General features: G+C 37.6%; 1 protein-coding gene across 14 annotated transcripts in view; it reads left to right on the top strand.

The window, feature by feature from the left end:
- LOC131030604 (transcription factor TGA2.3) overlaps nucleotides 1–26,848 on the top strand; it is a 53,488-nt gene extending 26,640 nt beyond the window's left edge. For 7 of the 14 annotated variants that reach the window (XM_057961478.2, XM_057961471.2, XM_057961475.2 and 4 more), the window contains 5 exons: nucleotides 17,232–17,309; nucleotides 17,623–17,680; nucleotides 24,103–24,374; nucleotides 25,045–25,293; nucleotides 25,505–26,287. In XM_057961478.2, the coding sequence (XP_057817461.1) occupies nucleotides 17,232–17,309; nucleotides 17,623–17,680; nucleotides 24,103–24,374; nucleotides 25,045–25,293; nucleotides 25,505–25,651 (804 nt within the window). In that variant the 3' untranslated portion in view covers nucleotides 25,652–26,287. Of the gene's footprint in view, nucleotides 1–17,231; nucleotides 17,310–17,622; nucleotides 17,681–24,102; nucleotides 24,375–25,044; nucleotides 25,294–25,504; nucleotides 26,288–26,396 lie in introns of those variants that run through there. The other 7 variants (XR_009102923.2, XR_009102924.2, XR_009102922.2 and 4 more) reach the window with 7 other exon arrangements.
- Nucleotides 26,849–27,723: the final 875 nt, after the last annotated feature.

The following is a 27,723-nucleotide window of genomic DNA, read 5'->3' on the forward strand; positions in this document are numbered from 1 at the left end:
TCAGGTTGTGCAACAGGAGCATGGCAAACGTGATGGTTCTCAGTCGGGCAAATTCATCTTTAAACACAGAAAAGCAAGCTCTCACCATGCCTTTCTCATACTCAAGCAAGTTTTCACTTAACATGATCAATTGGGGTTAATTCGTTAGGACCATGATCAATCCAGATGCAAGTTGTTTTCCCAAAATCCTCGTAATCAAAATCATAATAACTTTCAAGGCTAGGATTAAGGAAAGAGACAACATGGCATGTTTCAGGCTTAGATGGGATTGCATTGTTGCAAGCGAGGTCATCGGCTGCTTCAGGAGGTTGCAATTGGTGATGAATCATTCCACGAGCATTTGTAGTATGTTGATCTTGATTTGAAAATTCCTCTTGAAACAAGCTCAGCGCCCCTTCGAATAGCTTAACATTCTTTGTTTTCATTGAGACATCTTGCATAAACCAAGCATCTTCATGAAATTTTGTTAGCATATCCTCAAAAATGAGAATCTCCTTGAGGGATTGAGCTTCAAACATCTCCTCTAGTTGATCAAATGTAATCTCTGGTGGCCTTTCTTCTTCAAGCTTAGTCTTAGGAGGTCAGAGTTGATGATGGATCATATTACTCACAGTAACTTGATTGTCTTTGAAAAATTTTTGGTAGTGATTCCATTTGTACTTCTTCTATAAGATCTTTACATGCTTCCTCAAATAGCATAATGGTGATGAAATCTTCAAGCGCCCCTTTGAATTGTTCTTCATACTAGGGCTCACTTATGATGATTTGTATTTCTTTGTTCAATATGTCAACTTGATTGTCTTTTTTAAGAATGCCATTTGAGACCCCTTGCAATTCACTCTCAAGGATCTCCCTTTGTAGCATAAGTGAGAATTCCTCAAGGAATGAGTCGTCCTCTTCTTTGATTTCTTGTTCAACTCCTGGATCTTCCTTTATCACTGCTGGAGTATCTTCAACTGATTCTTCAACTTTTGTTTCATGATATTCCTTTTCAAGTGCAAGGCATGGCGAGCTATCCATACATTGATCATCAAGTATATTTGTATCATCAACCTGCAACTGGTCCTTCTCACAATCAGATGCTAGAATGATGTTTTGTTCATAGGTCCTCCTGAATTCAGCTGCGAGATGTTCACCCCAAGATCTATTCATGATGCATTCCTCTTCGGACAAAGTTGGCATTCCGAACTGGTTTCTGACTTGATTGATAGCCATTTCACATACTGAGCAAGTAAATTCAGAGTGAGGTGAGTTGTGAATTCTACACCACAATGGTAGCAATATGTTTTCTAAACGCATTTTGCCATTCAAAATGAGCTGACTCTCGATCATCCACAAGAAGCTTAGAAGAGGATCCTTGCTCTCTGGGACACTGAAGCTGCCTTCTTCTGTTTCTGGCCTGGGGACATCCCAAAAGAAGATTTTTCCCTGCACTGCCGATTCCATCCTTGATAAGTACATCAAGCAATGCATTTCATCATGCTCCTCTGTCTCGTTGGTTTGACACTGCCTTGGTCTTGCAAACTCGGACAATCTGCGTGGATAAAGCTGTATATCTAATCTCCACCAAAGTTTAGGAAAATCAACTTGTTGCTCATCGTGAAACTGTTGCTGCTTCATTGAGAAATCTTTTCTTTTTGATTTTTTGATTTTTGATTTTTTTTGGATATTCTATTTTCACCTTTTTTTTTTGGATTTTTTATTTTTCACCTTTTTTTTTTTTTTGGATTTTTTGGTTTTTTCTCTTTTTTGGATTTTCTGGAATAAGAGAGATCTTGAATATCTCAGATTCAACTTGAATGTTCAACTGGTTCCAGCTTGATTCCTTGTTTTCGCAAGTCCAACTGACGACCCAACGATCACCTTCCTTCTTTGTATCACTTTCGTTGAGTGTTGAGGATGGCTTTCTACTGATCTTCCTTGGATTCAAGAGCTTGCATTCGCTCACCTTTCTTCTGCTTCAATTCTGTCGAACGTGGAGGAGGGTAAAAAGTTCTGGATAATTTCTTCAAACGCAATGTGTCTTGACAAGATTCGACGTTCAAATACAAGCCCTCCTTCTAGCGCCAATTCTGTTGATGTGTTTTTTATGCACATGCGAACATAGAATAAAATACCTAAAGGGTACCTTATCCTCTCTTGAATAAAGTCTCCGAATGCTGAAGATGTCGCGAAAAGGATCAATCGGGATGACTTCAAGGTTCTTTGCTGTAGGATCTCTACGTGTGGATAAGCAGCTAGTGAAATCCTGTGATTCCGGCAAATCAGACGTTTAGGTCGTCAAGTGTAAGTCCCCTTGTGATTCCAGCAAAATCACATCATACCATTGGTGCTTATCCACACGTAGAGATCCTACAGCAAAGAACCTTGAAGTCATCCCGATTGATCCTTTTCGCGACATCTTCAGCATTCAGAGACTTTATTCAAGAGAGGATAAGGTACCCTTTAGGTATTTTATTCTGTGTTCGCATGTGCATAAAAAACACATCAAAAAGTTGAAGAAACAAATTTTGCATGCTTTCCATGATACTCCTACGGCAGGACATCCAAGGTATGTTAAGACTTACAGAGTACCTTATCCTCTCTTGAATAAAGTCTCCGAATGCTGAAGATGTCGCGAAAAGGATCAATCGGGATGACTTCAAGGTTCTTTGCTGTAGGATCTCTACGTGTGGATAAGCAGCCAGTGAAATCCTGTGATTCCAGCAAATCAGACGTTTAGGTCGTCAAGTGTAAGTCCCCTTGTGATTCCAGCAAAATCACATCATACCATTGGTGCTTATCCACACGTAGAGATCCTACAGCAAAGAACCTTGAAGTCATCCTTTTTGCGACATCTTCAGCATTCGGAGACTTTATTCAAGAGAGGATAAGGTACCCTTTAGGTATTTTATTCTGTGTTCGCATGTGCATAAAAAACACATCAAAAAGTTGAAAAAACAAATTTTGCATGCTTGCCATGATACTCCTACGGCAGGACATCCAAGGTATGTTAAGACTTACAGAGCGGTTCGAGAGAGATTCTCTTGGAAGGGTCTCAAAGATGATGTTTTGCAGCATGTCCGTGAGTGTATGACTTGTCAGCAGAACAAGTCGGAGCATACTTATCCTGCTGGGTTGTTACAACCCTTGCCTATACCGGAACAGAAGTGGACTGGGATTTCTATGGACTTCATTACAGGTCTTCCTCGACTGCAAGGGAAGGATTGTATCTATGTGGTCGTGGATAGGCTAACAAAATATGCCCACTTCTTTCCCATTGCAGTTGATTTTACAGCATCTCAGGTGGCTGAGCTATTTTTCAGAGAGGTGTTTAGACTCCATGGTCTTCCCAAGACCATAGTGAGTGACAGGGACAGCAGATTCATGAGTTCCTTTTGGCAGGAACTTTTCAGGCTAGCAGGCACTGAGTTGACACCTAGTACTAGTTACCACCCTCAAACAGATGGACAGACCGAAATAGTCAATAAGTGGGTTGAGGGATATTTGCGTAACTATGTGTCAGGGCAGCAGAAAGCATGGGTACGTTGGTTGTATTTGGGCGAGTATTGTTATAATACTACGCACCATATGTCCATTGGTATGACGCCTTTCAGAGCTCTCTACGGCTATGAGGCATTATCCTTCATTGATTTAGCTCTGAGTGACAGTAGAGTTCCTTTGCCTCAGGATTGGTTACAGGAGAATCAGGATATCATGAGATCTCTCAGGGAGAATTTACAGCATGCACAGAATTAGCAAAAGATATACGCTGATCGGCATAGGATTGAGAGAGCATTTGAGGTGGATGACATGGTTTTCTTGCGCTTACAGCCATACCGACAAAGCACCCTTAAAGGGGGGGGAGCTGAGAAGCTCAAACCACATTTTTATGGACCATATAGGGTACTCAAGCGAGTTGGAGAGGTTGCTTATGAGGTTGAGTTACCACCAGGCAGTAAAATTCATAATGTGTTTCATGTATCTTGCTTGAAAAAGGCCCTTGGACAGCTTATTACAGTTTCACCTGATTTGCCCCCCATGGATGAGGAAGGTAAATTGACTTTGGTTCCTGAGGAGATTCTTGAGGTGAGGGAACGGCTGTTGAGAAGCAGGGTGATTCGTGAGTATTTGGTACGTTGGAGAAATCTTCCCATAGAGGATGCCACTTTGTAGGGTGAGGCCATTTTACAACATCCAGCATTATAGTTGCTTGTGGGCAAGCATCTCCGAGAGGGGAGGACTGTCATGTCCCCTCTTTAGCTCTGTCTAGCAGAGACATGTGAGTCAGCTTATTATGGGGTCTTGTAGGCTGACAGTGATGGATAGAGACTCAGTGTGGTTATACAGTGTCTGGGACTTGGTGTTCTGGCAGTAGTTGATCAGTTTGGAGCAGTTCCTTATTTTTAGGAGACAGTTCCTACATTTATGGAGGATATCCCTACTATTTAGGAGGTTATGACCATACCCAGGGTTGGGTCTCCTTGAGATTATTCTTTGGGTTCAGTTTCAGAGGATTTGGGTTTGTTTCCTAGTTTCTAGGAGCATCCCTAGATTTTAGGGATGAGACTGCCAGTGGATCCTTGATTTCCGACTTCAGTCACAGACAGGTGGCAGGTTGACTTTCTGGTTTGTGGTGTCATTTGAGCATTTTGCAGCTATTTGGGTTATATTTTTAATATTTCCTAAGTTAGCGTTTATTATTTTAAAAAGGCTATGTTTATAGCCATTTTGGAGTAATAAGGGGTTTTTGGCCTCATTTGGATGCGTATCCCTTGGTGTAATAGCTCGTTGGAAAGGTCTTGGACTTTTCTAAATATTTCTCTTTTGACTCAGATCCTTTCGGTGAACGGATTTCTTTATATTTGAAAAAAGGTCATTTTTCTATACACTTGGCAACTTAAAATGAGAAATATAACATTTTAACCCTAAACGCCCCATTGAGTCACTTTTAGGGTTCGAGCTAAGTGGGAAGGTGTTATAAGGAAGTTGTGACCTAACTCTTGGATATCTTTTTACACATTCAAAACTTGCTTCTTGCGAATTTGCTCTGGTAGAGAGATTCTTCATCTGGGACGCAAACCCCAGGTTGGATACTGGCTGGGACTTAGCCCCCAGCAGTAGTTTGTCAGTAGATACTTCAGGGTGTTGGACATTGGTTGACAGAGATTGGGTGCGCTATTGATTGCAGAGGATTCAGATTGCATTCAGAGGGTTTTATCAAGGCAGCTATCCTTATTCAGCTGGCACGTGACTACAGCTGCAGCCCATTGGGAGTTGTGGTGGCGTCATTCTTCGTTGCTGTCCATGTTTGGTTTGTTGCTGGTGTGAAGAGCTGGAAATCTGCATATCGTATCTTGCTTATTCATTGCTGGTCAATTTATTTTGTAGCAGCTCCAAATTGGTAAATGATAATTGCTGGAATACAAGGAAATCAGATTATTGTCCTGGTACGAGTTGTAGTATTTTAGATTGTAAGTGTTCTAATTTATGAACATTGTTTACATTCCTATTTCGCACTCTTATTGTTTACTGTTTCTTTATATATATATCTTCAAAACTCCAAAACAAAAAGAACAAACCCCTTTTCTGCACTTCTGTCTATTCTATAAGATCACCAAAAAATTACAATAAACCTAGTTTATTAAATAAAACTTACAGCAGATCAGAAAAGGGATCCATCAGGGATCTTTCATACATGAAGGAATAAGTAACTGCCTCGGGAGTAAACTTCTATATGTCTTCATATTTGTTCTATTGTTTGGCATGTGTCAGGCCTTGGCCTGGTTTGTATCATGAGGAATGGGTCGATGGAATGAGGATTTATGAATATCATCCACACCTTCAGCTGCAAAAGTGCCATGAGAATTTCCGGAGGGTCCATGATGTGTTTGCAAGGAGATTAATCTATGAACTTCAAGGGAATGTAAACAAAAGACTATCTGATGAAGCTATGCAACTAATGAGGACATATGGAAGTTATTTTATTCAGTATTCTCGGTTCACTTACATCAAAGTTGGAGGGTTCGAAGGAGAACCAATTAAATTACCGAGGTTTGCCCTTGACCGCTTCGTGCTGATTGAACTTTGTAGGCAGCTTGCTCACATTGATAAGAGGACACTAGCAAGGCAAGATTCAGGTGTTTCTTACCCAATTGAACTGGGTTATTATATTTGCAAAACTGTTTCTAATGCATTGAACCTAGAGGTTGACTTCAAAAAGCTTAATCTGCAATATTATACAGCTCGACCTAATTTTGACATCAAAGGTTATGCTCAAGCGCATCTAGTGTTAGGATTCCCAAAGATACTGAGAGGCGGGGGTGAATTGATATCTGACCGGTGATAGAATTTTCTTAACTTATAATATGAAAGAAGGTTTTTCTCACATCCCACTACATGAGGACTTCTGGGAGGATTGCAGTGATGAATTTCAAGTGAGGAGGATAACATTTTCTAGGTTCACGATGGATAATACCAATACATTTCAGCTCAAAATGAATGTAACAGAGGTTGTAGATAATGGCGAGGATTTGATTGATCCACAGTATGTTGAGAAAGTACAGGGTTCCCCAATTCCGGAAATAGAATGGGACAAGAAAGAGGAGGATCAAATTCAAATGAGAGCATTCCCTGTTATTCGCAGGACTGAGCAGTGGTTATGGAAACAGAGACTTGGAAAGCTAGTAATCAAAGATTCTCCTACTCCAGTTCAAAATGTTTTGTCTAATAAATCCATTAAAACTTGTGTTGCAGGTGGCACCAAAGTTAAAGTTGAGGCAGATCTACCAGAGGTTCAAAGAAATTCCTTGTAGGCCAGCTTCCAATCCGTATCACCAGATCAAGAACCAAAAATAAGAGCAAAAAGCTGCCTGAAAATACAGTAGTGGTGGATTTAGAAGGGTCCCCTGAGGCTGGGAATATAATGACAAAGCAAAACATTGAGATGTCCACCATAGAAGTTGGTGATACTGAGAAGCCTGAAGAAGTAGATATTGGAGGTTCATTGATCTTAGCAAATGTTGGTGCTGAACAATCCCAAACAAAGAAGGATGCAGGTTTTAGTGCTCCTCATTGGTTAGAAACTGCTCTCAGCAACAAAAAGATAAATGTGGTTCCTGTATCAGTTCCCATTGAGGATCAGTAAATGTTTGGGAAGGACTCCAAAGTCCAAAAAGCTTAAAACAGTTTCAAAAATGGATTTTGACCAAGATATTGGCAATTGGACTGCCGAAATAGCTCGTCTTGTTTCAAATAAAGAGGTAGAAAATCCTTCAGCAAAGGATTTCACCATTGAAAAGATTAATTTAGGCGCTGGATCACGGGTAGCTGATGTACACCATTTGGTAGCTTCTACAAAAAGAATAATAAGCAGGACATGGAAGGACGAAAAGGATAAAGACGATCTCAAGGAGACACTGAGGCACATGGCTGAGTATATAGATGCTATTCACAATCCCAATACCCAACCAATTTCACAGCTACCCGCATCATTTGACCCTAAGTCACCTGCTAATCAGAAGCTCTTGTGTCAAATTCAAAAGAGCAAGATGGTGACAAAAGTCTTTCTGGAATGGTTGGATGGGATTACTCAATCTGGCACAGAGTACTTCAAGAACCTGAGCAAAGTATATGAAAATGCCATAAAAGTAATGAGAGCTAGAAACATAAATTACTAATTGGAAAAAGGAGGAAACAAAGTAGATAGCTGTGGTGGCTCAAATGAATGATGTGCAAATATATGGCATTATGAAGTTTTTATCAGAAAAACCTGTGCAAGGCTTGGACGATAATGTTCTCTACATGTGCAAGAAAAGCATTGAGCGGCGTAACTCTATTGTGAAGTAGGGATGTGAAGAGTCCGCCAAACTATGGAACGAGTTAGCTCAACTCGTTTTATCCATGCAAAATGACTTGAAATGCATAGGAATCAAATGTCTGAAGGAGGATGGGAAAACGATAGAGAGTCTGGAAGTTATCACCCAATCCTTCGAGGGAAAAATTAATTATGTTAGAGAAGCAAAAACTCTAACGACAAAAGATTTATCAACTGTGGTGAAAATTGAGTCCCTAGTATTTCTATGCATAGAACACATGGGTAGTCACGCAGATATTGTGGCCCAAGTCTGGTGAGACAAGGAAGTGTGGCGACAGAGGATCATTCATATCGGACTCCCAAACTATGCTGTTATACAGAGTTTTTCGGCCGCTCATTTGGAATGGAAACATGTCACCATTTCAATACAGAATCAGCCCGAGGATTCCGCTCCATAGCTTCATGTCAGTCATGCAGGCCCTCTAAAGTTATTTCATGATGAATTTTAGGATAGTTTTTTAGAAATTAGTTTTCTGGTTATATTTCGGAACTGAATCTTGACTTTGGGGCAGAACTATGTAACTCTGTGTTTCTCTAAACTGTAGTTAGTCGATCTGTGGCTATATATATGTTTTAAAAAGACTATGTGAAGGTCCGATAATTTTTGGCTTTCAGACTTGATATACTCTATTTTACAATTGCATAATATTTTGAAAAGAAAACACTCATTTATTTGTGAATAAATGAAAGTGAATATTTTGGAGTTTCAAATCTATGTGTTTAATGAATGAAGTTGAATTTCTATTGTAGTTCATTTATGTCGAAATAGTCTCTTGTTTCTTTAAGAAATGTTATGCATTTGATGAGAAATTTAGTCTGAAAGTTTCTTTTGAATGAAAGGGTGCGAGACATAACAAAGCCTGTGAGCTTTGTCATTTGAGAACTATATTTCTAAAAATCGCGTTTACAACATAGTGATGTGTAAATGTGGAAATGCCTTTGGTACTTACTGGTTAAAAGTATATGCATAGTTTATTTTCTTGTTTTCATTCATTGAAAATCTAAGAGGGAGCTATACCTAAGAAAATTCAGAGGGAAACTTTCATAAGCTTACCCAACTGTTTGGTTACTGTTTTGATCTTGAAAAGGGCAATAGAGTTGTGATTATTTCATTTTCATCAAAGGACAAATCTGTTAACTAACACCTTGGATATTTTATTCTAATGTTCGGTAAATGATAAAACGTGAACCAACAAGCCCTAATTTATGGGCCTATTGATTGGGTTTATGTCGAGAGCTTTCAACTATCATGCTTCATTATATGATCCATTGCGAATTTATTGTTTCTTAGCCTATAGTCCAAGCTATATTTGTTGTTTATAGCTCCTTCATCTTGAGAGTATCTTTGGGATTCTTTTCAATATTTATGGATTCAAGTCCTTGGCTTATTCAGTGTTATCTTGTTAGAAACATTCATATTGGGCATTTTGTTATCATTTTTCTTGTGTAAGTCTTATTGGTTGTTGATGTTGGTTTTTCAATTTTTAGACCTTTTTTTACGTTTTCTTACCAACATCTCTATTGATTGACGTCTTCCATTTAAATGCTTTTAGGTGCTCCTTGCCCTTTTCCCTAAAGGAAGTGATCAATAGAGATGTCAAAGGGCATGTTTGGTGTCATGAGAAGCTCTTCGTTGTTTTTCCTTCAGCCCTATTTAGGCTTTCCATGTTGAGCATTACTTAGAAATTGTAGATGACAATTTAATGTGATGAACTTTGACATCAGTGGTCAAATGGATTGGGGATGTGCGTCCACCAATTAGGAGTTGAGACAATCATATTTCTTATGGTGGTAACTTTTGTTTTTTTGATAATATAATGGGTGATCTATAGGGGCCGTTGCCTAGGAAGTACAAAGTACGAACAACAGATACACCACCCCCACCCCTACTATAGTTTAGCCCTATAGATAGTAGGGGCTAGAAAGTAGTTGTTTTTGCTCAAGTAGGCTGATTTCACCAAAACCTAATTGGTCATAATGACAAGCAGGTGGGAAACTAATTGGAATATAAAATACAAACATTTAAAATCCCTAGATTTCCAACCAATTCTAACATAACGCAAACATAAGAAAAGACTCCTCACATAGGAGGAGAATTAGAACTTTTGTAGACTCCCCAATCATGAACACACCCCATCCCTCTATATCCATCACCACCACTTGCAAGCTAGGATGCACCTTATAGACTTGGGCATTGCTGCTGCCAAAAGTGTCTAAGCAAGGGAATTTTAATGCCATGGAGACTTGAGCACACTCTTGGGTGCGGACCAATCTAGCCCCATCCCACCAAGGCATAGTCAATTGAGTTGGAAACCTCTAAGCAACCTTTAAAAATGGTGGCCATTAGCTTATTAACCACCATCCAAAGATCTTCTCTATAGATCTTACAACTCTTGATGACTTACCAAAATCTCTTTACTCAAACTCCAATATTCACCATCGTCGTTGGCACTTGCAAATCTTTCACTTTACTAGAGCTTGCTACTAAAGCACCATCCTCCATTGTAGGATGGTTGAAGAATTTTGACAAAAATAATCTTAGAGTTCAACACCTCAACTCTGTAGAAGGAACTAAAACAAATTTTTTTGCAACAGAATCATTGCAAATGAAGGCTTTTAAGCAGCCCACAATAGATTCTACTAGCCCAACACTCACATGATACGTTTGATCAAACCCAAAGAAGTTGAGTTTGGGTTGTTAAAAGCTCTATTCGAGTAAATTATGGCATGTTTGAACCCCTTAACGAAAGGATCTCAATCTTGAGTCTTGTGAACCCAAGACTGCGCTATCAGCCCTTTTAATAGATAAAAGAGACTCACAACTACTTGATCCACAAACACACAACCTCAAGAGCCAGAAGAAACCCAAAAGCCAACAAGGAAACTGAGGCAAAATGCACAAATACCTACTAGTCCATGGTAATAAAAAGGCTGCTTGAGAGAGCAAAAATGATTCGTCATACATGCCAGCATGGGGAATTAGGAACAATCCATCATAATATTGATAAACACAAGGGGAAAAGTATGCCATCCTGTACAACCAATCTTGACAATGATAAAAGGAAAATATGGGGCACCAAAACAACCAACCAAAATGAACCCTTTTAGTTTAGTTGTCAGGAAAGAAGAAGAACCAATGTACGAGGCAGGAAATAAAAAAAAATCAATTTAATCCCAGGCCATAAATCTAGCCTATCACAATAAAGGGCCAAAAAAGTGCCCGATCAATTCCAAAATTAGTGAGAAAGGCTCCCACAAAATTCAAATTTCTGAAGCAATGCGAAATTGAAAATCTGAAAGTGCCTTACATAATCCAAGGCTTCCTAAAGAAAATGGTGATGTTGCAACTTGGTCAAGAACCCCGCTCAAAATGGTGATGTTGCAACTTGGTCAAGAACCCCGCTCAACTCTTGAATGAAAATCATGCCATTATAGTTCCCTTCCACCATAAGAATCGTACAATTAATTGAATACAGAAAAGCAATATCAGCGTCTGCTGCTTCCCACTCAACCATATTACTTTGATTTAATACCAAGAAAAAGGGACCCTCCTTTTTCAAAACCACCGTCAGCACAACACCAACCCTGGCTGCAACAGGGTTGCATTGTGAGGCCCTATCGAAATTGAGCTTAAGATAGCCCTTTGGAGGCTTCAACTCAGATCTGGATTTCTGAGCATCCTTTAAGTGATTACCCTTCTAATCGTAAACCCTTCTAACCAGTTTGTTAGATGATTTACCTTACAATTTACCATAAATGCTTTATTAAGGCACATTTTTCCTGAGATCCCAGAACTATAGCCGTTAGATGCCTACATTTTCAAAGCCTTTGAAAATATCTAGAGACTATGAGTATCGCTTATAATTCATCTGGACAGGTGTAGATGTAGTAGATGGTAATGGAATTGTCAACACACAAAATTCAAGAAAATCCAGAACAAATTCTGGGATATTTTTCCAACCCAGACCTCCTTATTGCCTTAAAGAACTAGATATATCTATCCAGCATCAGCTAACACAACTAAAAGATTTATTTCAGCACCTTTAAACCTATTTAGCAATTAAGTATTAACCTGTCAACAAGGGTGATACAAATAATAGCTTAACACTCAGCAGGATCAGGACTTGAGCAACATTTTCAGCAGCAGTCCCATTTTGGAATGAGATACTGACAGAATTGCTTCAAGTAGTTGAAGTATAAACCAGTGTTTATCTACAAAGTTTTAGTCAGGGGAGTCATGTCAGCACTTTTACTGTATTACACGAGTATGTTAAACACTGGACTTCTCTAGTCAACAGCCACTCACACAAACCGGAGGATTTAGACACTATTCAGCTATTGTGTGTTTCTCCACCTTTGATTTCTTCAGTACAGAGTGTTAAATTTAGGATCAGAATTAAAATTACAGAGATACAGAGCAATATCTCTGATATTACTGTTCTAATTCAAAATTATATCTGAATATATCTCCTGTCACTGAAGATACATCGATTATCATAATCGATGTATCTGAGTATGGTAACTCCTCACAGATAATGCAAGTGTGCACAGCAATATCTTCACAGTCAACACACACACACACACACACACACACACACATATATATATATACACCAGAATCTTCAACGGGTATTACACGGGTATATGCAGTATGATCTTCGACGGGTATTATACGGATAGATGCAGTATAACCTTCAACAACCACCCATTAATGCTCCCGATCTAGGAAACTAAATACCCGACCAAGGCGGTGAAAGGACATGACCTCAATCAGGGTAACTTGTTAGATCAAGGGGTGTGATAAAGATAAACTAACCCGATAGACAATCATCAACATTCCCCGATAATGAGATGAACTAACTAATATATTTGATAAGGAAATTAATACTAACCAATATATACGTAGGAAAAACAATTAGATTGGCAAAATAAAGAAATCGCAGAATTAACACAGCAATTATAAGGAAATAAACAAAATGTTATCAAAAGTTGCGACAACAGTTAGAAGAAAGATATCTCCTGCTGCTATAACATCAACACTCCCTCTTAGCTAGGGAGGTATCTTTCTATATAAACATGTCATGGAGTCTCTCAACATGACATCCACAATGGCTACTCCCATTTGTGGAGAAGAGTTCATCACGGAGTCACTCAATGTGATGTCCACCATGGCTACTCCCATGTGTGGAAGGGAATATGTGCACAAGTGCCCATCACGGAGTCACTCAACGTGACGTCGTCATGGAGTCACTCAACATGACGTCCACCATGGCTACTCCCATGTGTGGAAAAAAACACAAGTACAAAGGATTCAACACGGAGTCTCTCAACGTGATGTTGTCATGGAGTCACTCAACACGATATCCACCATGGCTACTCTTAGAGGGTGGATAGGACCACATCTCCGTCTCAGAGATGGACAAGGGCTTTCACCTCAATTTTCTCTGTCATAGAGAATGATGCATTATATCAAATCACAAAAGATTATTGATGCTGAGTCTCCCTCTCAGCAAGGGCTTCATTCTCCACAACTCCAAGCTTGTCACGAAAATGCACAAACTTCACTCAGTAGAGAGGCTTGGTGAGAATATCAGCCGTTTGTTCATCAGTGCAAATATATCTCAACTGAATAGCTTTCCTCAATACCATATATTTGATGTAATGGTATTTGATCTCGACATGTTTTGTTCTGTCATGGAACATTGGATTGACAAATAGCTTCACACAACTTTGATTGTCACAATGAATAACAGTTGGCTCCAATGATTGTCCAAACAATCTTGCAAGGAGCTTTCGAAGCCACACTGCTTCTCGAGCTGCTACACATATGCTGCAATATATTCTGCCTTTGCTGTGCTTAGTGCCACTGAAGATTGCTTCCTGCTGCAACAAGAAATCATTGCAGATCCTAAGCTAAAGCAACATCCAAAGGTGCTCTTTCTGTCAGCTACACTCCCGACCCAATCAGAATCAGAGTAGCCTTGTAGCTTTAGATCTATACTGGAAGAATATCTCAAATCATATCCAACTGTGCCACGCAAGTATCTCAAGATATTCTTTTCTGCAAATAGGTAAATTTGCCTTGGTTCACACATGAACTAACTGAGGGGACTCAGTGCACAACAAATGTTTGGTCTAGTATTGACTAGATACATCAAGGATCCAATCAACTGTACATGGTGGGATCTACCAGATCTGAACTAGCCGCAAACTCACTCAATTTCTTCAAATTTGTTTCCATGGGTGTAGACATAGATTTGCAATCCATCATTCCAAATGTCTTCAAGATATCTATGGTGTATTTCCCTTGACTTAGAATAATCTCATTGGGACTCTGCCACACCTCCAATCCTAGAAAGCAATGCATAAGACCTAAATCCTTCATCTCAAACTCAGAAGCTAACTCCTTGCATTTGATAATGAGATGTTATTCTCCAGTAAGAAATAAGTCAACATAAAGAACCAATATTAGAGTCTCACTGTTAATTACCTTGAAGTAGAGATTTGAATTTGCATCATTCTTGGAGAATCCCAAGCTCATCAAATATTTATCAATCCTCTCATACCAAGCACAAGGTGCCTGTTTAAGGCGATACAATGCCTTTTTCAATCTGCATACATGAGATTCCTTTCCATGAATCACAAACCCATCTGGTTGTTCAATGTACACTTCTTCTTCAGTTACACCATTAAGGAATGTTGTCTTTATGTCCATTTGGTGTAGCTTCCATCCTTTAGCTGATGCAATAGCAATAATAGTCCTGATGGATGTATAGTGAGCAACAGGAGCAAAGGTCTCCTCATAATCTATTCCCTCTTTCTGAGAGAATCCTCTAGCCACAAATCTTGCTTTGTACTTTTCAATGCTTTCGTTAGCTGCATGCTTGATCTTGAAAAGCCACTTGGAAGATACAATTGATTTCCCTTCTGGTCTAGGTACAACATCCCAAACATCATTCTTGAGAATGGACTGATATTCCTCTGTCATAGCATCTTTCCACACTTGCTGAGTTGATGCCTCCTCAACACTGGAAGGTTCAGATTCGATGATGTGACTCATTAATGCCACATAGCCAGGAAACTTCTGTGGTCTCTTGCTTTTTCTGAATGTGCCTCTAGGAGCTACATACTTTTCTGCATCTTGCATAGTTTGTCTAGCCCATAGAGGTCTCTTTCTACCTATAGAAATATCTCTTGGACCATCGGTAGGTTCCAAAGGCTCAACTGGATCACTAGCCTCTTCAGGTTCAATATAGACTCCCTCTGAATCTTGGGAGTATGATCAACGTCCATGTCCTGAGGAGTCTCCTAGTCTTCATTATTTATCTCCATTTATGAACCTTTAGATCTTTTGAATGCAACATCTACTTCAAAAGAGACATCCCTGCTGATCTCTATTTGTTTCTGTCTTGGAATGTAAATCTTGTTGGCTTTTGAAGATTCATTGCAACCCACAAATATTCCTTTCTTGCCAAATGGTTCTAACTTAGATCTCTTATCTTTAGGCACATGAATATAAACAGGACAACCAAAGATTCTCAACTGACTAACCTCAGGTTTCACACCTGTAAATGCTTCTTCAGAAGTCATACTCTCCAATATTTGACGAGGGGCTCCGATCCTGAACATACACTACAGTTCTGGATGCTTTTGCCCAAAGGAAGGTTTGTAAGTCTTGATCATGGATCATAGCTTTGGCTGCTTCAACTATAGATCTATTTTTCCTTTCTGCAACTCCGTTTTGTTGGGGATTATGAGGAACACAAACTCCCTCTTAATCCTTGCCTTGATACAAAAATTACGAAAGCTTCCAGAGGTGTGTTCTCCTCCATTATCAAATCTTCGAACCTTGATCCTTTTTCCGGATAAGTTTTCTACTTGAGCCTTAAATTCTTTGAATTTCTCAAGCACTTCTTCAGATTCCTTAGACTTCAAAAAATAAATCCAAGTCTTTCTAGAGTAGTCATCAATGAAAGTTACATAATACCAAAAACCACTTAAGGATGCCACAAACATTGGACCACATAAATCAGAATGAACAAGATCTAGAATACATTTTTATCTACTTTCACTACTATGAAAAGGGCCCTTAGTATTCTTACCCATTGCACTTCCTCTACAAGTACCATTTCTTTCCTGACTGAGTTTCGGAAGGCCGGTAACCATCTCCATGGATGGAAGAGCTCTGAAGTGAAGGTGAGCAAGTCTCCTATGCCATAGCTCACTCGAACTGGTGGAATCATGCATCAATGCTTGCATTGGGCTAGTATAAAGTCTATATAGACTCTCTTGGCGAACACCAATCACCTTAGCTGTTTTAATGCTAGAGTTCTGATCTGATCTGATCGATGATCATGTTACTGGATGCTTTTGACTCCTTTCCTTTATATCTCTCAATGTGAGGGAGAGGTCACACCTCTTCATTATGGATGCCCTTTGGCAAGAGACACACCCTTTCACCATTAGCACCCTTTGAAAGAGTGCAACTCTTCATTACTTATGCCCTTTGAAAGGGACACAACCTTTCACAATCAGATTTGCACTTCTGATTCCCAAAATATCCCCTTCTCAAATGAGGTTCCCTTCTCCCTTTTATATCCCATGTTTGAGGGAGTCACAACTTTTCCTTCCATGTCTTTTGATCATTCATTAACTTAATTAAATTTTAATAATATTATTTTATATTTTAATTTGATTTTTATTTTTATTCTTTTCTATTTTAATATTATTATTATTATTATTTATTATTAAATTCTATTCCAAAGCGGGGACATTACAATTATGGCCAAATTGGATTAACATTAACAAGTAGAAGCACCAAATAGTGCTCACCTGCAAAATGTTAGTCAGGGAAGCCACAGCACAAACATCAGGTGATTGCTAATTATCATACGAGTTTGAATTTTTCTCATTTGGTAACATAATTCTAACATTTGGTCAAGCTTTGTTCACCTGTGAACTTACAGCAATTCAGGATTATATGTTACATTGTTTGAGTTGTTCAGGAAGGTCTTACTGAAAATTGAAAAAATCTATTTAAAATTGTCATAAATTAACCATATGCAATTTTCAATGGAAGACAGATTTTGCTTTAGCTCTTATATCTACTAACATATTGTACAAAATTATGCCTCGAGAAATAATAGACCTTCATGAAACTGCAACTATATTACTAACTGGACTTTCCTTTTTGTTTTGTTTTGCTAAAAAAAAACAATCACATGGAAAATTATAGAATTGTTTATCGTGGTTGTACTGAGATGAATTAACCTAATTGTTAGTTTCTATGTTATTCTCAATGCTAGTCAAATATTTTCTACAAATATGGTATTAAGGCAGTATGGTTTGAATTTAATTGACAAGCTCTTCTGTGTAGGCTTATGTGCAGCAATTGGAGACAAGTCGGTTAAAGCTGACTCAACTTGAACAAGAGCTTCAGCGTGCTCGACAGCAGGTATGAAGCTATTTGGTATAATCTTTTCTGGGTTGATCTCATCATTTTTTCATTAAGTCCCTTTTAAGTATGCAAGGAGGCATCTATTTACGATATGTACAGCTGGTATGTGAAACTAAAATAGCTAAAGAAAACATTTTAATGAAATGTAAAGAAAATGTGCGGCTTAGCTTTACAAATATTTTTCCATGTGCCATGTTGAATTTATGAACATATTGTTTTTTCTTTAAAATTATTGGAGGCTTAGAACATTATATCTTCTTAGAACTAAGGTTAATATATGGCAATGACTACTTTCCATTTTATTGCTCAGGGTTTCTTCATTGCAGGGGGTTATTCTGGAGATCAAAGTCATTCCATGAGTGGAAATGGTATCTATTTTACTTGTAAACACTTGGGGAAGATTTTTACATTGTCCTTTTCTTTTCTGTCTTTTGTAATGCCTAGGTATTTCTTGATAGTTGATTATACCCTATGTAGACATTTGGTTGCTCACTCCCATGCATGGTCTTTTGGAAAGAACTCAAAGAAATGATGTACATTTTACCAAATCAAGATCATTTATTTCCATTTTTAGCCATCTCAATGCTTAGTGTTAATATCCAATTCAAGTGTGCATGATTGTATATCTACTGAATAGTATCAAGTGAAGCTCATGTACATAGGTTTTAAAAAATAGAAATGCTGATTGGAACCAGCTATAATTAGGTTCTACAGTCCTAGTACAAAGCACTTCCATAGCAGTACTTGATAGTTTTATTGAAGTTTATTATTTATATGAATATCAAAGAATTTATTCAACAAACTGAGAGTTCTGCTTGCTCTCTTATGCATTAGAGCTCAGGACTGTGAGAAAGTGCAAATTTTTCATTTTGAGTATATCTTCTTCATATGAGGCAGAATGTGTGGAATTGTACATGTTCGCTGCTAATTTATGAATATACTAGAGAAGAATCGTAAGTATAACATATGCTGTTTTTATTTGAATACATATTAAATGTTGTGGAACTAAGTAATTTTGACAAATGGTCATCTGTAAAATGTGAATAGACAAAATGATATTTTTGCCAAAAATTGTTACCAGCACAAGTCTCACATTTTGTTTCCTGGGGTAAATCCCTTTTTTCTTTATAATACATCTTGGTCACGTCATGAATCAATCAGAGTATGATAGTGGATATAATAACTAGCAGCTGGCATCTGAGTTATCTGTCAGGGTCCATAACTGACACATTTTAGGAGTGTTATTTTATCTGCCTTGACTTTGACATCTGACATCATTCCACATCTTAAAGATTTAATTCAACTTTGTTTTTAATAATATGTTAATGGGAAGTTAATGGGCACCACCTTCCCATGCTTGAAACATTTGAAGCTAGAAATGCTGTTGTAGGACCAGTTGTAATGTGGTTATACTCAGTTAACTAGAGATATGTGATAAAAAAATGTTTTCTGCATTCACCTACAAGATCTTCAAAGGCACTTCAAGGTTGCCTGCAACTCCACCATTACACCACATTGTAGTGGATCCAATATAATGCTAATGAGCTAGCCACCTACAAAGTGAGATGGACATGGAATGAAATAATATATAATGGTAGAAATATGGAATTTGAACTTTTTAAAAGGAAAGACTCAAGTTTGATTTTCAATTAAGGAGGTAACTTATGAAACCAGACAAATAGCCAGTAGATTGAGGGAGTATCTATGATTCTATACTGATTACCGTAGTCAATGATCATGTCTTGTCTTCTGTAGGAATAGTCTCGACCTGCAGAGTGGCCTTTTGATCTCAAGTGTTTCCATTGCCCATAACTCAACACATATTTGTTTACAATCTTATGATTATAGCAATTGTGACAAATGTGTTTCAAATTTTCATCACCTCTTTATCATCCTTTGGTTTCTCATGAAAGTGTTTGGGGTAGAGCAAAAATGCTAGAGTAAAGAGGGATGAAGCATTTTCCATATCACGAGTTTAAAATTCTGCATTTCATTGCTCATTGCATTGTCAATCGTATAATTCTCAATTAACATAAATTAACGATCTTCTCTCTCATCCAATCAAGGTCATCTTATATATCCCCTAGATATGGCTATCCATATCAAACATTTGAAGGACCTGAAATTTGGACCAGTCATGATCAATACATCTGCCCTCCACCTCAAAAAATGTTCAAACTGCCAAGCATAAGGTCCTCAGCTATTTTACCATCATCAAAATGGGATTTAACCCATCTTATCCACTCATTGGAAATTACTCTCTCTCTCTCTCTCTCCAAGTGAATGAAACTTTCTTAAAGGACACCAACATAATGAAGGTGTAGGAAAATATACTTGGGTTTTGCTCTTCATTGTCTTCTATCATATCTCTTGCAATTTGAACAACATTATCCAGACCAATTTCTTTGTTTGCTTTTTTGAAGTGGTCCATAAACATTTATCACTCTTGGTCCTCCTTTTAGTGTTGCGATATCTCAAAAATATAAGCTTACTGATCTGCTAAAGACAATATATTATTGAGAGGTTCATGGTTGATATTTATTTAATTATTTGAAATAAAGAACAGTCTAGAATACCTCCAGGTTTTTTAAGTGTTTTGAAGTTCTAATCCAATGGAATAGCTACCCATCAAAAATGTTGCCCTCATTTCTTGTAAGAGTTGTGTAACCTTTCAGTGTGATGCTGACCAGATTATGTTTTATCTCCTTCCAAAAAGGAGAATTTGAAGATTGATTCCCGTGTGAATATTGGCATTCAGCAGGAGTAGATTCAATGAAAATGTTATCAAATCTCACCTGCTTTTATCTGGGAACTTTGTCATTGTTCCTTTTTTTCTCCATTAGCAAGCAGATGCCACCTATCTCATGCTATAGAACTCAATTTTTGAAGCTTGTGAAAAAAGGCACACAGAAGCTTCTGTTCATGTTGATGCACCATCTCCAATGTACGAATGTGTGGCCTTACCATCATGATTATCCATAGCTAGCTACAAAATCCCTCTTGGGATTCAATTGAGTCAATTTTCTTGGGTTCCTGGGTTTCATGATTTATTGTTCAGGAAAAGAAAAAACTTCAGGCTTGGGGTTGGACATTTTGCTACGTAATGAACAGAGTTGAACAAACTGTGAAAAAGGAGGCAGATATCTAAAAACCTTGCAAGATATAATAATCTTAATTGTTGTATGAACAGCAATTCTCTGTTCTGTAACAGCCCTCTGACTGTGTAGCAAAATCCAAAAATCAAGTGCACTTCAATGTTAGCAGCATAACTATTCAGCTCCACTTTCAGCAACAGATCAATTAAAGCGAAAAATTAATTTTGATGTAGCATCTCCAGGGATATGTTCTAGGGACCTAGACATTTACTCTGGAAGTCCAGGATATTCTGGGGATGGGGAAGGGACATCCTCCTTTTTAATGAAACTGGGACACACCTAAAAAGGGGGACATCCACATTTACTTCCTAAAATTGGGGATGCCCTGCATCTTTTAAATAGCGAAACAAAAGACATTGCAGGCTTCCTGTGAGCTTGTTGTGACTGAGATCAAGCCTTCTCCAATGGAATAGAGAGGAGAGTGAGAAATATACGTAGCTTTCCAGATTAGTGAAGCTGATTTGATGGCATTCACCTGCTCAAATTTGTCATGTAATTCCTATCCATTTGCTTGTGAATTGTGAAGATTTGTTCCTTGGACAAACTGCAGTGAAACCATATTCACAAACAATAGGATAAACACCAACTCTTTAGCATATTGCTATATTAAAGCAAGAATGCAGACAGGGGAGCATCACTGGTTGGAAGCAAGCAATACATTATAATGCATGTTTCAGTTTGACATCATATTGTTCATGTTCATATTTTTTAGTATATATAATTAAATGTTCATGTTTTTTATTTTTTAGCTTCTTCTAGTTTGTCTAAGTTATTATTTAGGCATTTGTAATTTATTAATACTTTGAAGATTCATATATATATATATATATATATAGCCATACCCTGTCCCTGCATCTACTTGCCCTGGAAACATGGAGAAACGCTGTTTTTAAGGTAGCCATTATAGGATCATGGTATTAGGTAGGTTCCCTCACCTTTTATAGTTTTATTTTTTCACGTTCTAATCTTTTGGTGTATGTTTAAGACCAAGTTGGCAGGCTGTTTTTCATAGGTGAGAAACTATCAGAGATAAAGTTTCTTAAAAAACAGTGGCTGGTTCTGGAGAAATGGTTTCCAGTCCCTCAAAATCCAGATGGATGTATAAAAATGGTCATTTCCATCCATCTCATGTTTCCTTTTCTTTTTGTGAAGTAACTGGTTATCTATCTAAATTTTGTGGAAAACATGGTTTTTGTCATGGGCATGTGTAAAGATATATTATTGCCAAGGGATTGTTGGAACTTTGAATCATAGGCACCAGAGGCCATGCAATCTCTTAGGGTCAAAGACCAGTGATCAACATTGGTTCTCTACTTCCACCCACTACAAACAATGTATACACATAACACCACCTGATTCCACCTTTCTTCCTTGCCTGCAATGCATGTGATACTCATCACCTTATGATAGGACCAACTATGGCTTAGTGATAAATGTGATATATGGTAACTAATTCATGAATCCCTTAATGCTCATGGCCTATTGCCATAGAGACTGACTATTTGACAGAAATAAACAACTGTCCACTTGCTTATTTCTCACCTTACCATCATGTCCGCAATGCATCACTTCTCATGATAGGCCCAGATATGGCTTTATGATGTGTATGTTAACAGTTACATATCAGCAATTACATAAGTTCGTTCATTGTTTTATTCAATCAGTTATCTTTAGTATTTGATCAAATACTATTGTTAGAAATTTCAGCCATAGTCATGATGTGTTAATAGCCTTCAGAAATACCAACAATTTGCATATATGAAAGTGTTCTTGTAATGAAAATCATACATGAGTGACCATAGAAAAGAAGCTGCTCATGGAAATGGAAGTTCACAACTCAACTTAATACATTACACTACTTGGCCTTTGTTATCCTGACTAGAATCTTGAAAGGGCAAAATCAGTATCTAAATATCCAGAGATGCTGTGAAAGATGCCAGGGAGTTACTCTGGGACGAAAGTGATCCCTGGATAAGACTTACCTTATTCGGGACAAGACAGCTCAGCCATGACTTGCTCCTAAGACACTCACCAAATTCCAGGCAACAACTGAGTGTTTCCTTAACAGCTCAATGTGGTGCCAAACAAGGCTGGAAATAATTGTAAAATGACAACTTAGTAATTACTGTTAAGAGAAGGAATTGTATATAAAGCTAACAATTCCATCATAAATCGTCATATTGCTTGAGGCACCTTGTGTTTACATATGTAATACCTAATTTTAAGTACAGTAAACTACCAGTTCAGTGGTCAAAACTATATGATTAATTTAGATGCAAATTATAGTCTTAGAAACTGACCTTTTCAAGCATATACTCAACTAATATTTTGACTGAAACAACGAGCCTTTAAACTTAGACCAGTCACCTAAACATTAGTGAGCATACATAGTATTCAAAGTTCAGCTAGACACTTACCCTTAAATAACCAAAATGTTGAAACAGATAGAGAGGATGGGATTGATGAAAATGCTAAAGAACATTCTTGTGTGAGCTTATAACTTCTGGAGAAATCATTTGTGCGTTTCTCTCTCATGTTTTTAAAAGTAACTGGAAGAATCAGCCATAGATACAGACAAACCTGTTTAACATTGATTTATTAACTATTTAATTGCAGTAATGCAGGTGCACTAACACAAAAATAAAATATAGAGCAGGTCAAAATGGTGGAGAAAACAATCAAATTTAATTACATAAAGTGGGCTGCTTTTCCCAAACAAGAAAAAAGTTACACTTGATCTTGGTTGGAAATCTCACTGTTGGAGTATTAATTCAAACCGTCCGGACAAGAGGCCTATCTTAAACAAGTGCAAGTTTCTGGCTGAGAATACTGTGAGACACTCTCCATCCATGGATAGAGGACATGCTAATTATAGAACTTAGATCCCATTATGAATGCCTTAGAATGCCCATAGTCAGTAGAGTGCTGTATAGAGGGAAAAAATTGTTCTGAGAGTCTGAAGAGAAAAGGAGGATTACCCTACTAAAGTAAACGCTATTCTTTCATAGTGGATGCCTGTTCACTTCTCCACTATGGTGACCTATCTCTTAATCTCTGGGCTCTTGTTTTGGATTATGGGGTACCTTGTATTGAATATAAACCAGTGTTCCATGGGGACATGTCCTTGGAGGTCTGGGTGATGTCCCTAATGTCCTGGACGCTTTGGGGACTTATAGAGGATGTCCACTTTTTTCAGGATTGGATAGCCTACTCTATTTGGTGCATAAAAAATTATAAAGGTAATTTGTCAAGGGAAAACATACTATAAACCCTTAAAAACTAAAAGGGGGAGGATTGTCAATGCAAATGCAGCACATTGTATTAAAATTGCAGCTGCTTTTAGTTTGTTTTAAGTTATTTTTATAGTTGTCCCCAAACCATTCCCAAAACTTGGGAATGTTTTTGTTGTTGCTGCATTCCCCAGTTCCAGAAACTTGGATAAACACTGATAAGAGTCTCATTTATAACAAATACAATTACTATGATTACATTAACAGAGGCCTTTTTACAGTAGTTGAGGTTTAAATATGTCATTATCTTGTATCTGCAAAAATGCCCCAATTGTGCTTTTGCAAATCAAGCTATTGTTGATTGAAAGAATTTAATAAAAAATTTTCCACTTTCTAACATTTTAGGAGCCTTAGCCTTTGACATGGAGTATGCACGTTGGTTGGATGAACATCATAAGCAGGCAAATGATCTGAGATCTGCAGTAAACTCACATGCTGGGGACAACGAATTGAGACTTTTAGTTGATGGTGTCATTGCACACTATGAGGAAATTTTTCGATTTAAGAGCATAGCAGCAAAGTCTGATGTTTTCCATATGGTCTCTGGTATGTGGAAGACTCCTGCTGAAAGATTCTTTATGTGGATGGGAGGATTCCGGCCATCTGAACTTCTCAAGGTGAGATTTGAAGAATTTTAATATATAAATTATTTTTCTGTTTCCTTTTTGTCTTTTTTTATTGAGATATTGTATGATCTATTTTAGAAGATACTCAAAATATGTCTTTTGACAATTACTATCACACTTTTTACATTACATTTACTGCATGTATAGCTGCACTACTCAAAATTTAAAAACATAAACATTCATTATCCTGTGTTTTATGAATTTTTTTTTTTTTTAATGTAGTCAGCATGTAATGTCTATTATTATGTTTCCATAATATTGTTTATCCAACTATGTATTAATTGTTCATTTGACTTTCTCGGGTAATTATAAGCATTGGTTGGTTGACGGTTGTCTTCCTCTTGGCAACCGTCGGGTCCTTTAAATATATTGTGTATCATCAAGGAAGGTAGTATGATGTAGTCGGATCAACTCCGATCCTTGGCTGATCATCTCTGGTCTTCTTCTGTAATAATTTTATGTGCGAATAAAGATATATTTTACGTCTGTATCTGGTATGCATTGTCATCTTTATTATTACTTTTCTGTATTTAATTTATCAGATATAGCAGTAAACATTTGGCGCCGTTGCCAATTGCATCTACTGTCAAACTTGATGCATGCGTACACAAAAAGATGGATATATTATCTTTCTGATCACATTATTGTGCTTTATTGGCAGATACTTATTCCTTATCTGGAACCATTAACAGAGCAACAATTGCATGGTATATGCAGTCTACAAGAATCATCACAGCAGGCAGAAGATGCCTTATCACAGGGAATGGAAGCTCTTCAGCAGTCCTTAGCAGAAACTCTTGCATCTGGATCCCTTAGTACACCCGGGCCTTCTTCAAATGTAGCCAATTACATGGGACAAATGGCAATGGCAATGGGCAAGTTAGGGACATTGGAAAGCTTTGTCCACCAGGTACCTTCATCTAATCAGGCAGAAATCTTGAAGAATCAACACCAGACTTGGGCATCTAGATTATATTCATAGACATGAAAGATATTATATTTGAGATTCTTCCAGATTTTACTAGAAACTTTTCAGGATTGTTTTCAACTCTAGTGCTAGGGGTGTGTATGGTTCTTAAAGTGACGAAATTACACTTGTTTTTTGATGCATTGATTTGCAGGCAGATAACTTAAGGCTACAGACTCTCCAGCAAATGCATCGAATCTTGACAACCCGTCAAGCTGCTCGGGCTTTGCTTGCCATAAGTGATTATTTCTCTCGTCTCCGTGCTCTTAGCTCTCTGTGGTTGGCTCGTCCCAAGCAGTAATGTAGGTACTGTATTCAGTGTAGCTCTTGGAAGTGGTTGTAATATTATTGAAAGGGTTCAGACTCCAGAGAAAAATTCTGTGCAAGGGTAGGCATGTGCTAGAACAGAGGACCTAAGTAGACTTGTATTTCCGTGCTGCTGTGGTTGGATAATTAAGTATTCGTATATGGATTCTGTTGTTGCAGGATAATGCACGGAATCAATAGCAAATCGAGGGTATAGAGACACCTGGTATGGTATTGCACTTTTTAAACACATAATTTGCATGCCAATTGCATGGATGGATTGCTTGCTAATTTAGTTTGTATCAATACACTAGTTAGAGACAATTGTTTTTATAGATTGTCTTGTGTAACATAAAAAAACCTACTTCCAAGATGTCTCTTCCCATTTCTTCTTTTATTCTTTTTAATTGAGATAGTAGAAATTGCAGTGACTTTAATAGGCTGTTGACATATGTAAAAAGTCTTTCAGAAAGTAAAGCTCTTCGTCTATGAATGAAGTTTGCTGGGGCTTTCTTTGTCCAATGGACTCTGTTAAACAGTATGTTACATGATTTTTTACCAAAGCATATTCTCTTCTGAAGCTAAAGGCCTTTTAGAGTCTAAAATGACAGGAAGACAACTTCCTAAGTAATTTGTTACTAGATAGTCTGTTAGACAAATATTTAGGCCTCATTAAACACCACTTCTAGAATCAGAGTTATTGTTCCTTATATAATTGAATGGCTGTTTGGTTCTGATAGAAATGAGGACCATTTTTCAGATAAATTCCAAACTGATTAATACAGCGATGATTAAAGAAGGATGCATTACTGGGATAGCTCTTCTTAACCGACAGCTGGTTTTGAATTTTTGGAGTGATGAAAATTCTTGTCATGACTTGAACCTCAGACCTTCTGCTCCAATGAGTTACAGCTAACTAAACCCACTATCACATCAAGCATACATGAATGGTAAATATTTGTCGTACTTATAAAAGATAAAAATTGGAAACTGGCTGTGGTCAACCGTTAAACACTCTACTGGGAAATGGGAACAATCAGTATCTGTATTCTTTGGCTATAACTTGGCGTGGACACAAACTAAACTAATTTGCTGCGGGGTCTTCAACCAGTGTACCTATTAATTTATTATGAACCGGAATTCTACTGGTGCAAATGCTTAATATTTAAATATATGCCAAGGAAGTTACTTATTTCTGGTTGAAGGTTGTTACAATTTATTCATCAAAGCACCTCTATTGCTACTGTAAATTCAAAGTAAAGGTAACTTCCTTTTAAAGTTTATGATGCCTTATGCCTTATGAATCCAACTGCGCTAAGACTAAAGGATAGCTTAAAACATATGAAATGAGTCCACACACCTGGCTGAGCTTAGACTACGGGGGGCACACACCCTAACACTTTGAATTTGCAGTTGTGCCTCCCACACTGAATTACTAGTTTTTCACTTTGAGGCCCATTTACTTCCTAAGCACTAAGGTCTTGAAGAAGAGGTTAGAAAGGAAATTCTTCATTTCTAAATACTAGAAAATGGCAAATTCTAGATCAAATGAAATGACTCACTTATCCAACTCTTAGTGGTGTATTTTGTGAATAGAATTTGGTTCTCTGCAAATTTATGCATGAATAATCAAATATATTATGCAATTGGGGAAGCCTTGCTAACGTAGACAACATGGAAGGGATAGTTAATTGTGGTTGCCAATAACTCAGTCCAATGACGGGGTTCTAAACATCAGCAACATATAGGGCAAATTGTAAAATCGGACAAAACAATGCAGCTTATACTCAGAGATCCATTTTGTATTTAATTTGATTTGTGCTTTTATATAACATTTAATGCCTTTAAAGAAACACCACGAAGTAGTTCATGACATCAAGGTTATTATATTAATCGTCATCAACCTCCATTATTGTTGTTTAAAAGTTTTCGTCTGGATGGTTAATGAGTTTCATTTGCAGGAAGTAACTCGATTTCTAATATTTGAAGAGACATTACTAAGAAACAAATGGATTTGGATTCCTCCTTGGTTCATAAATAAGTATTACACTTTATTGACTCTTTGGC

This window comes from Cryptomeria japonica, chromosome 2 (assembly GCF_030272615.1).
Source record: "Cryptomeria japonica chromosome 2, Sugi_1.0, whole genome shotgun sequence".
NCBI classification, from domain to species: domain Eukaryota; kingdom Viridiplantae; phylum Streptophyta; class Pinopsida; order Cupressales; family Cupressaceae; genus Cryptomeria; species Cryptomeria japonica.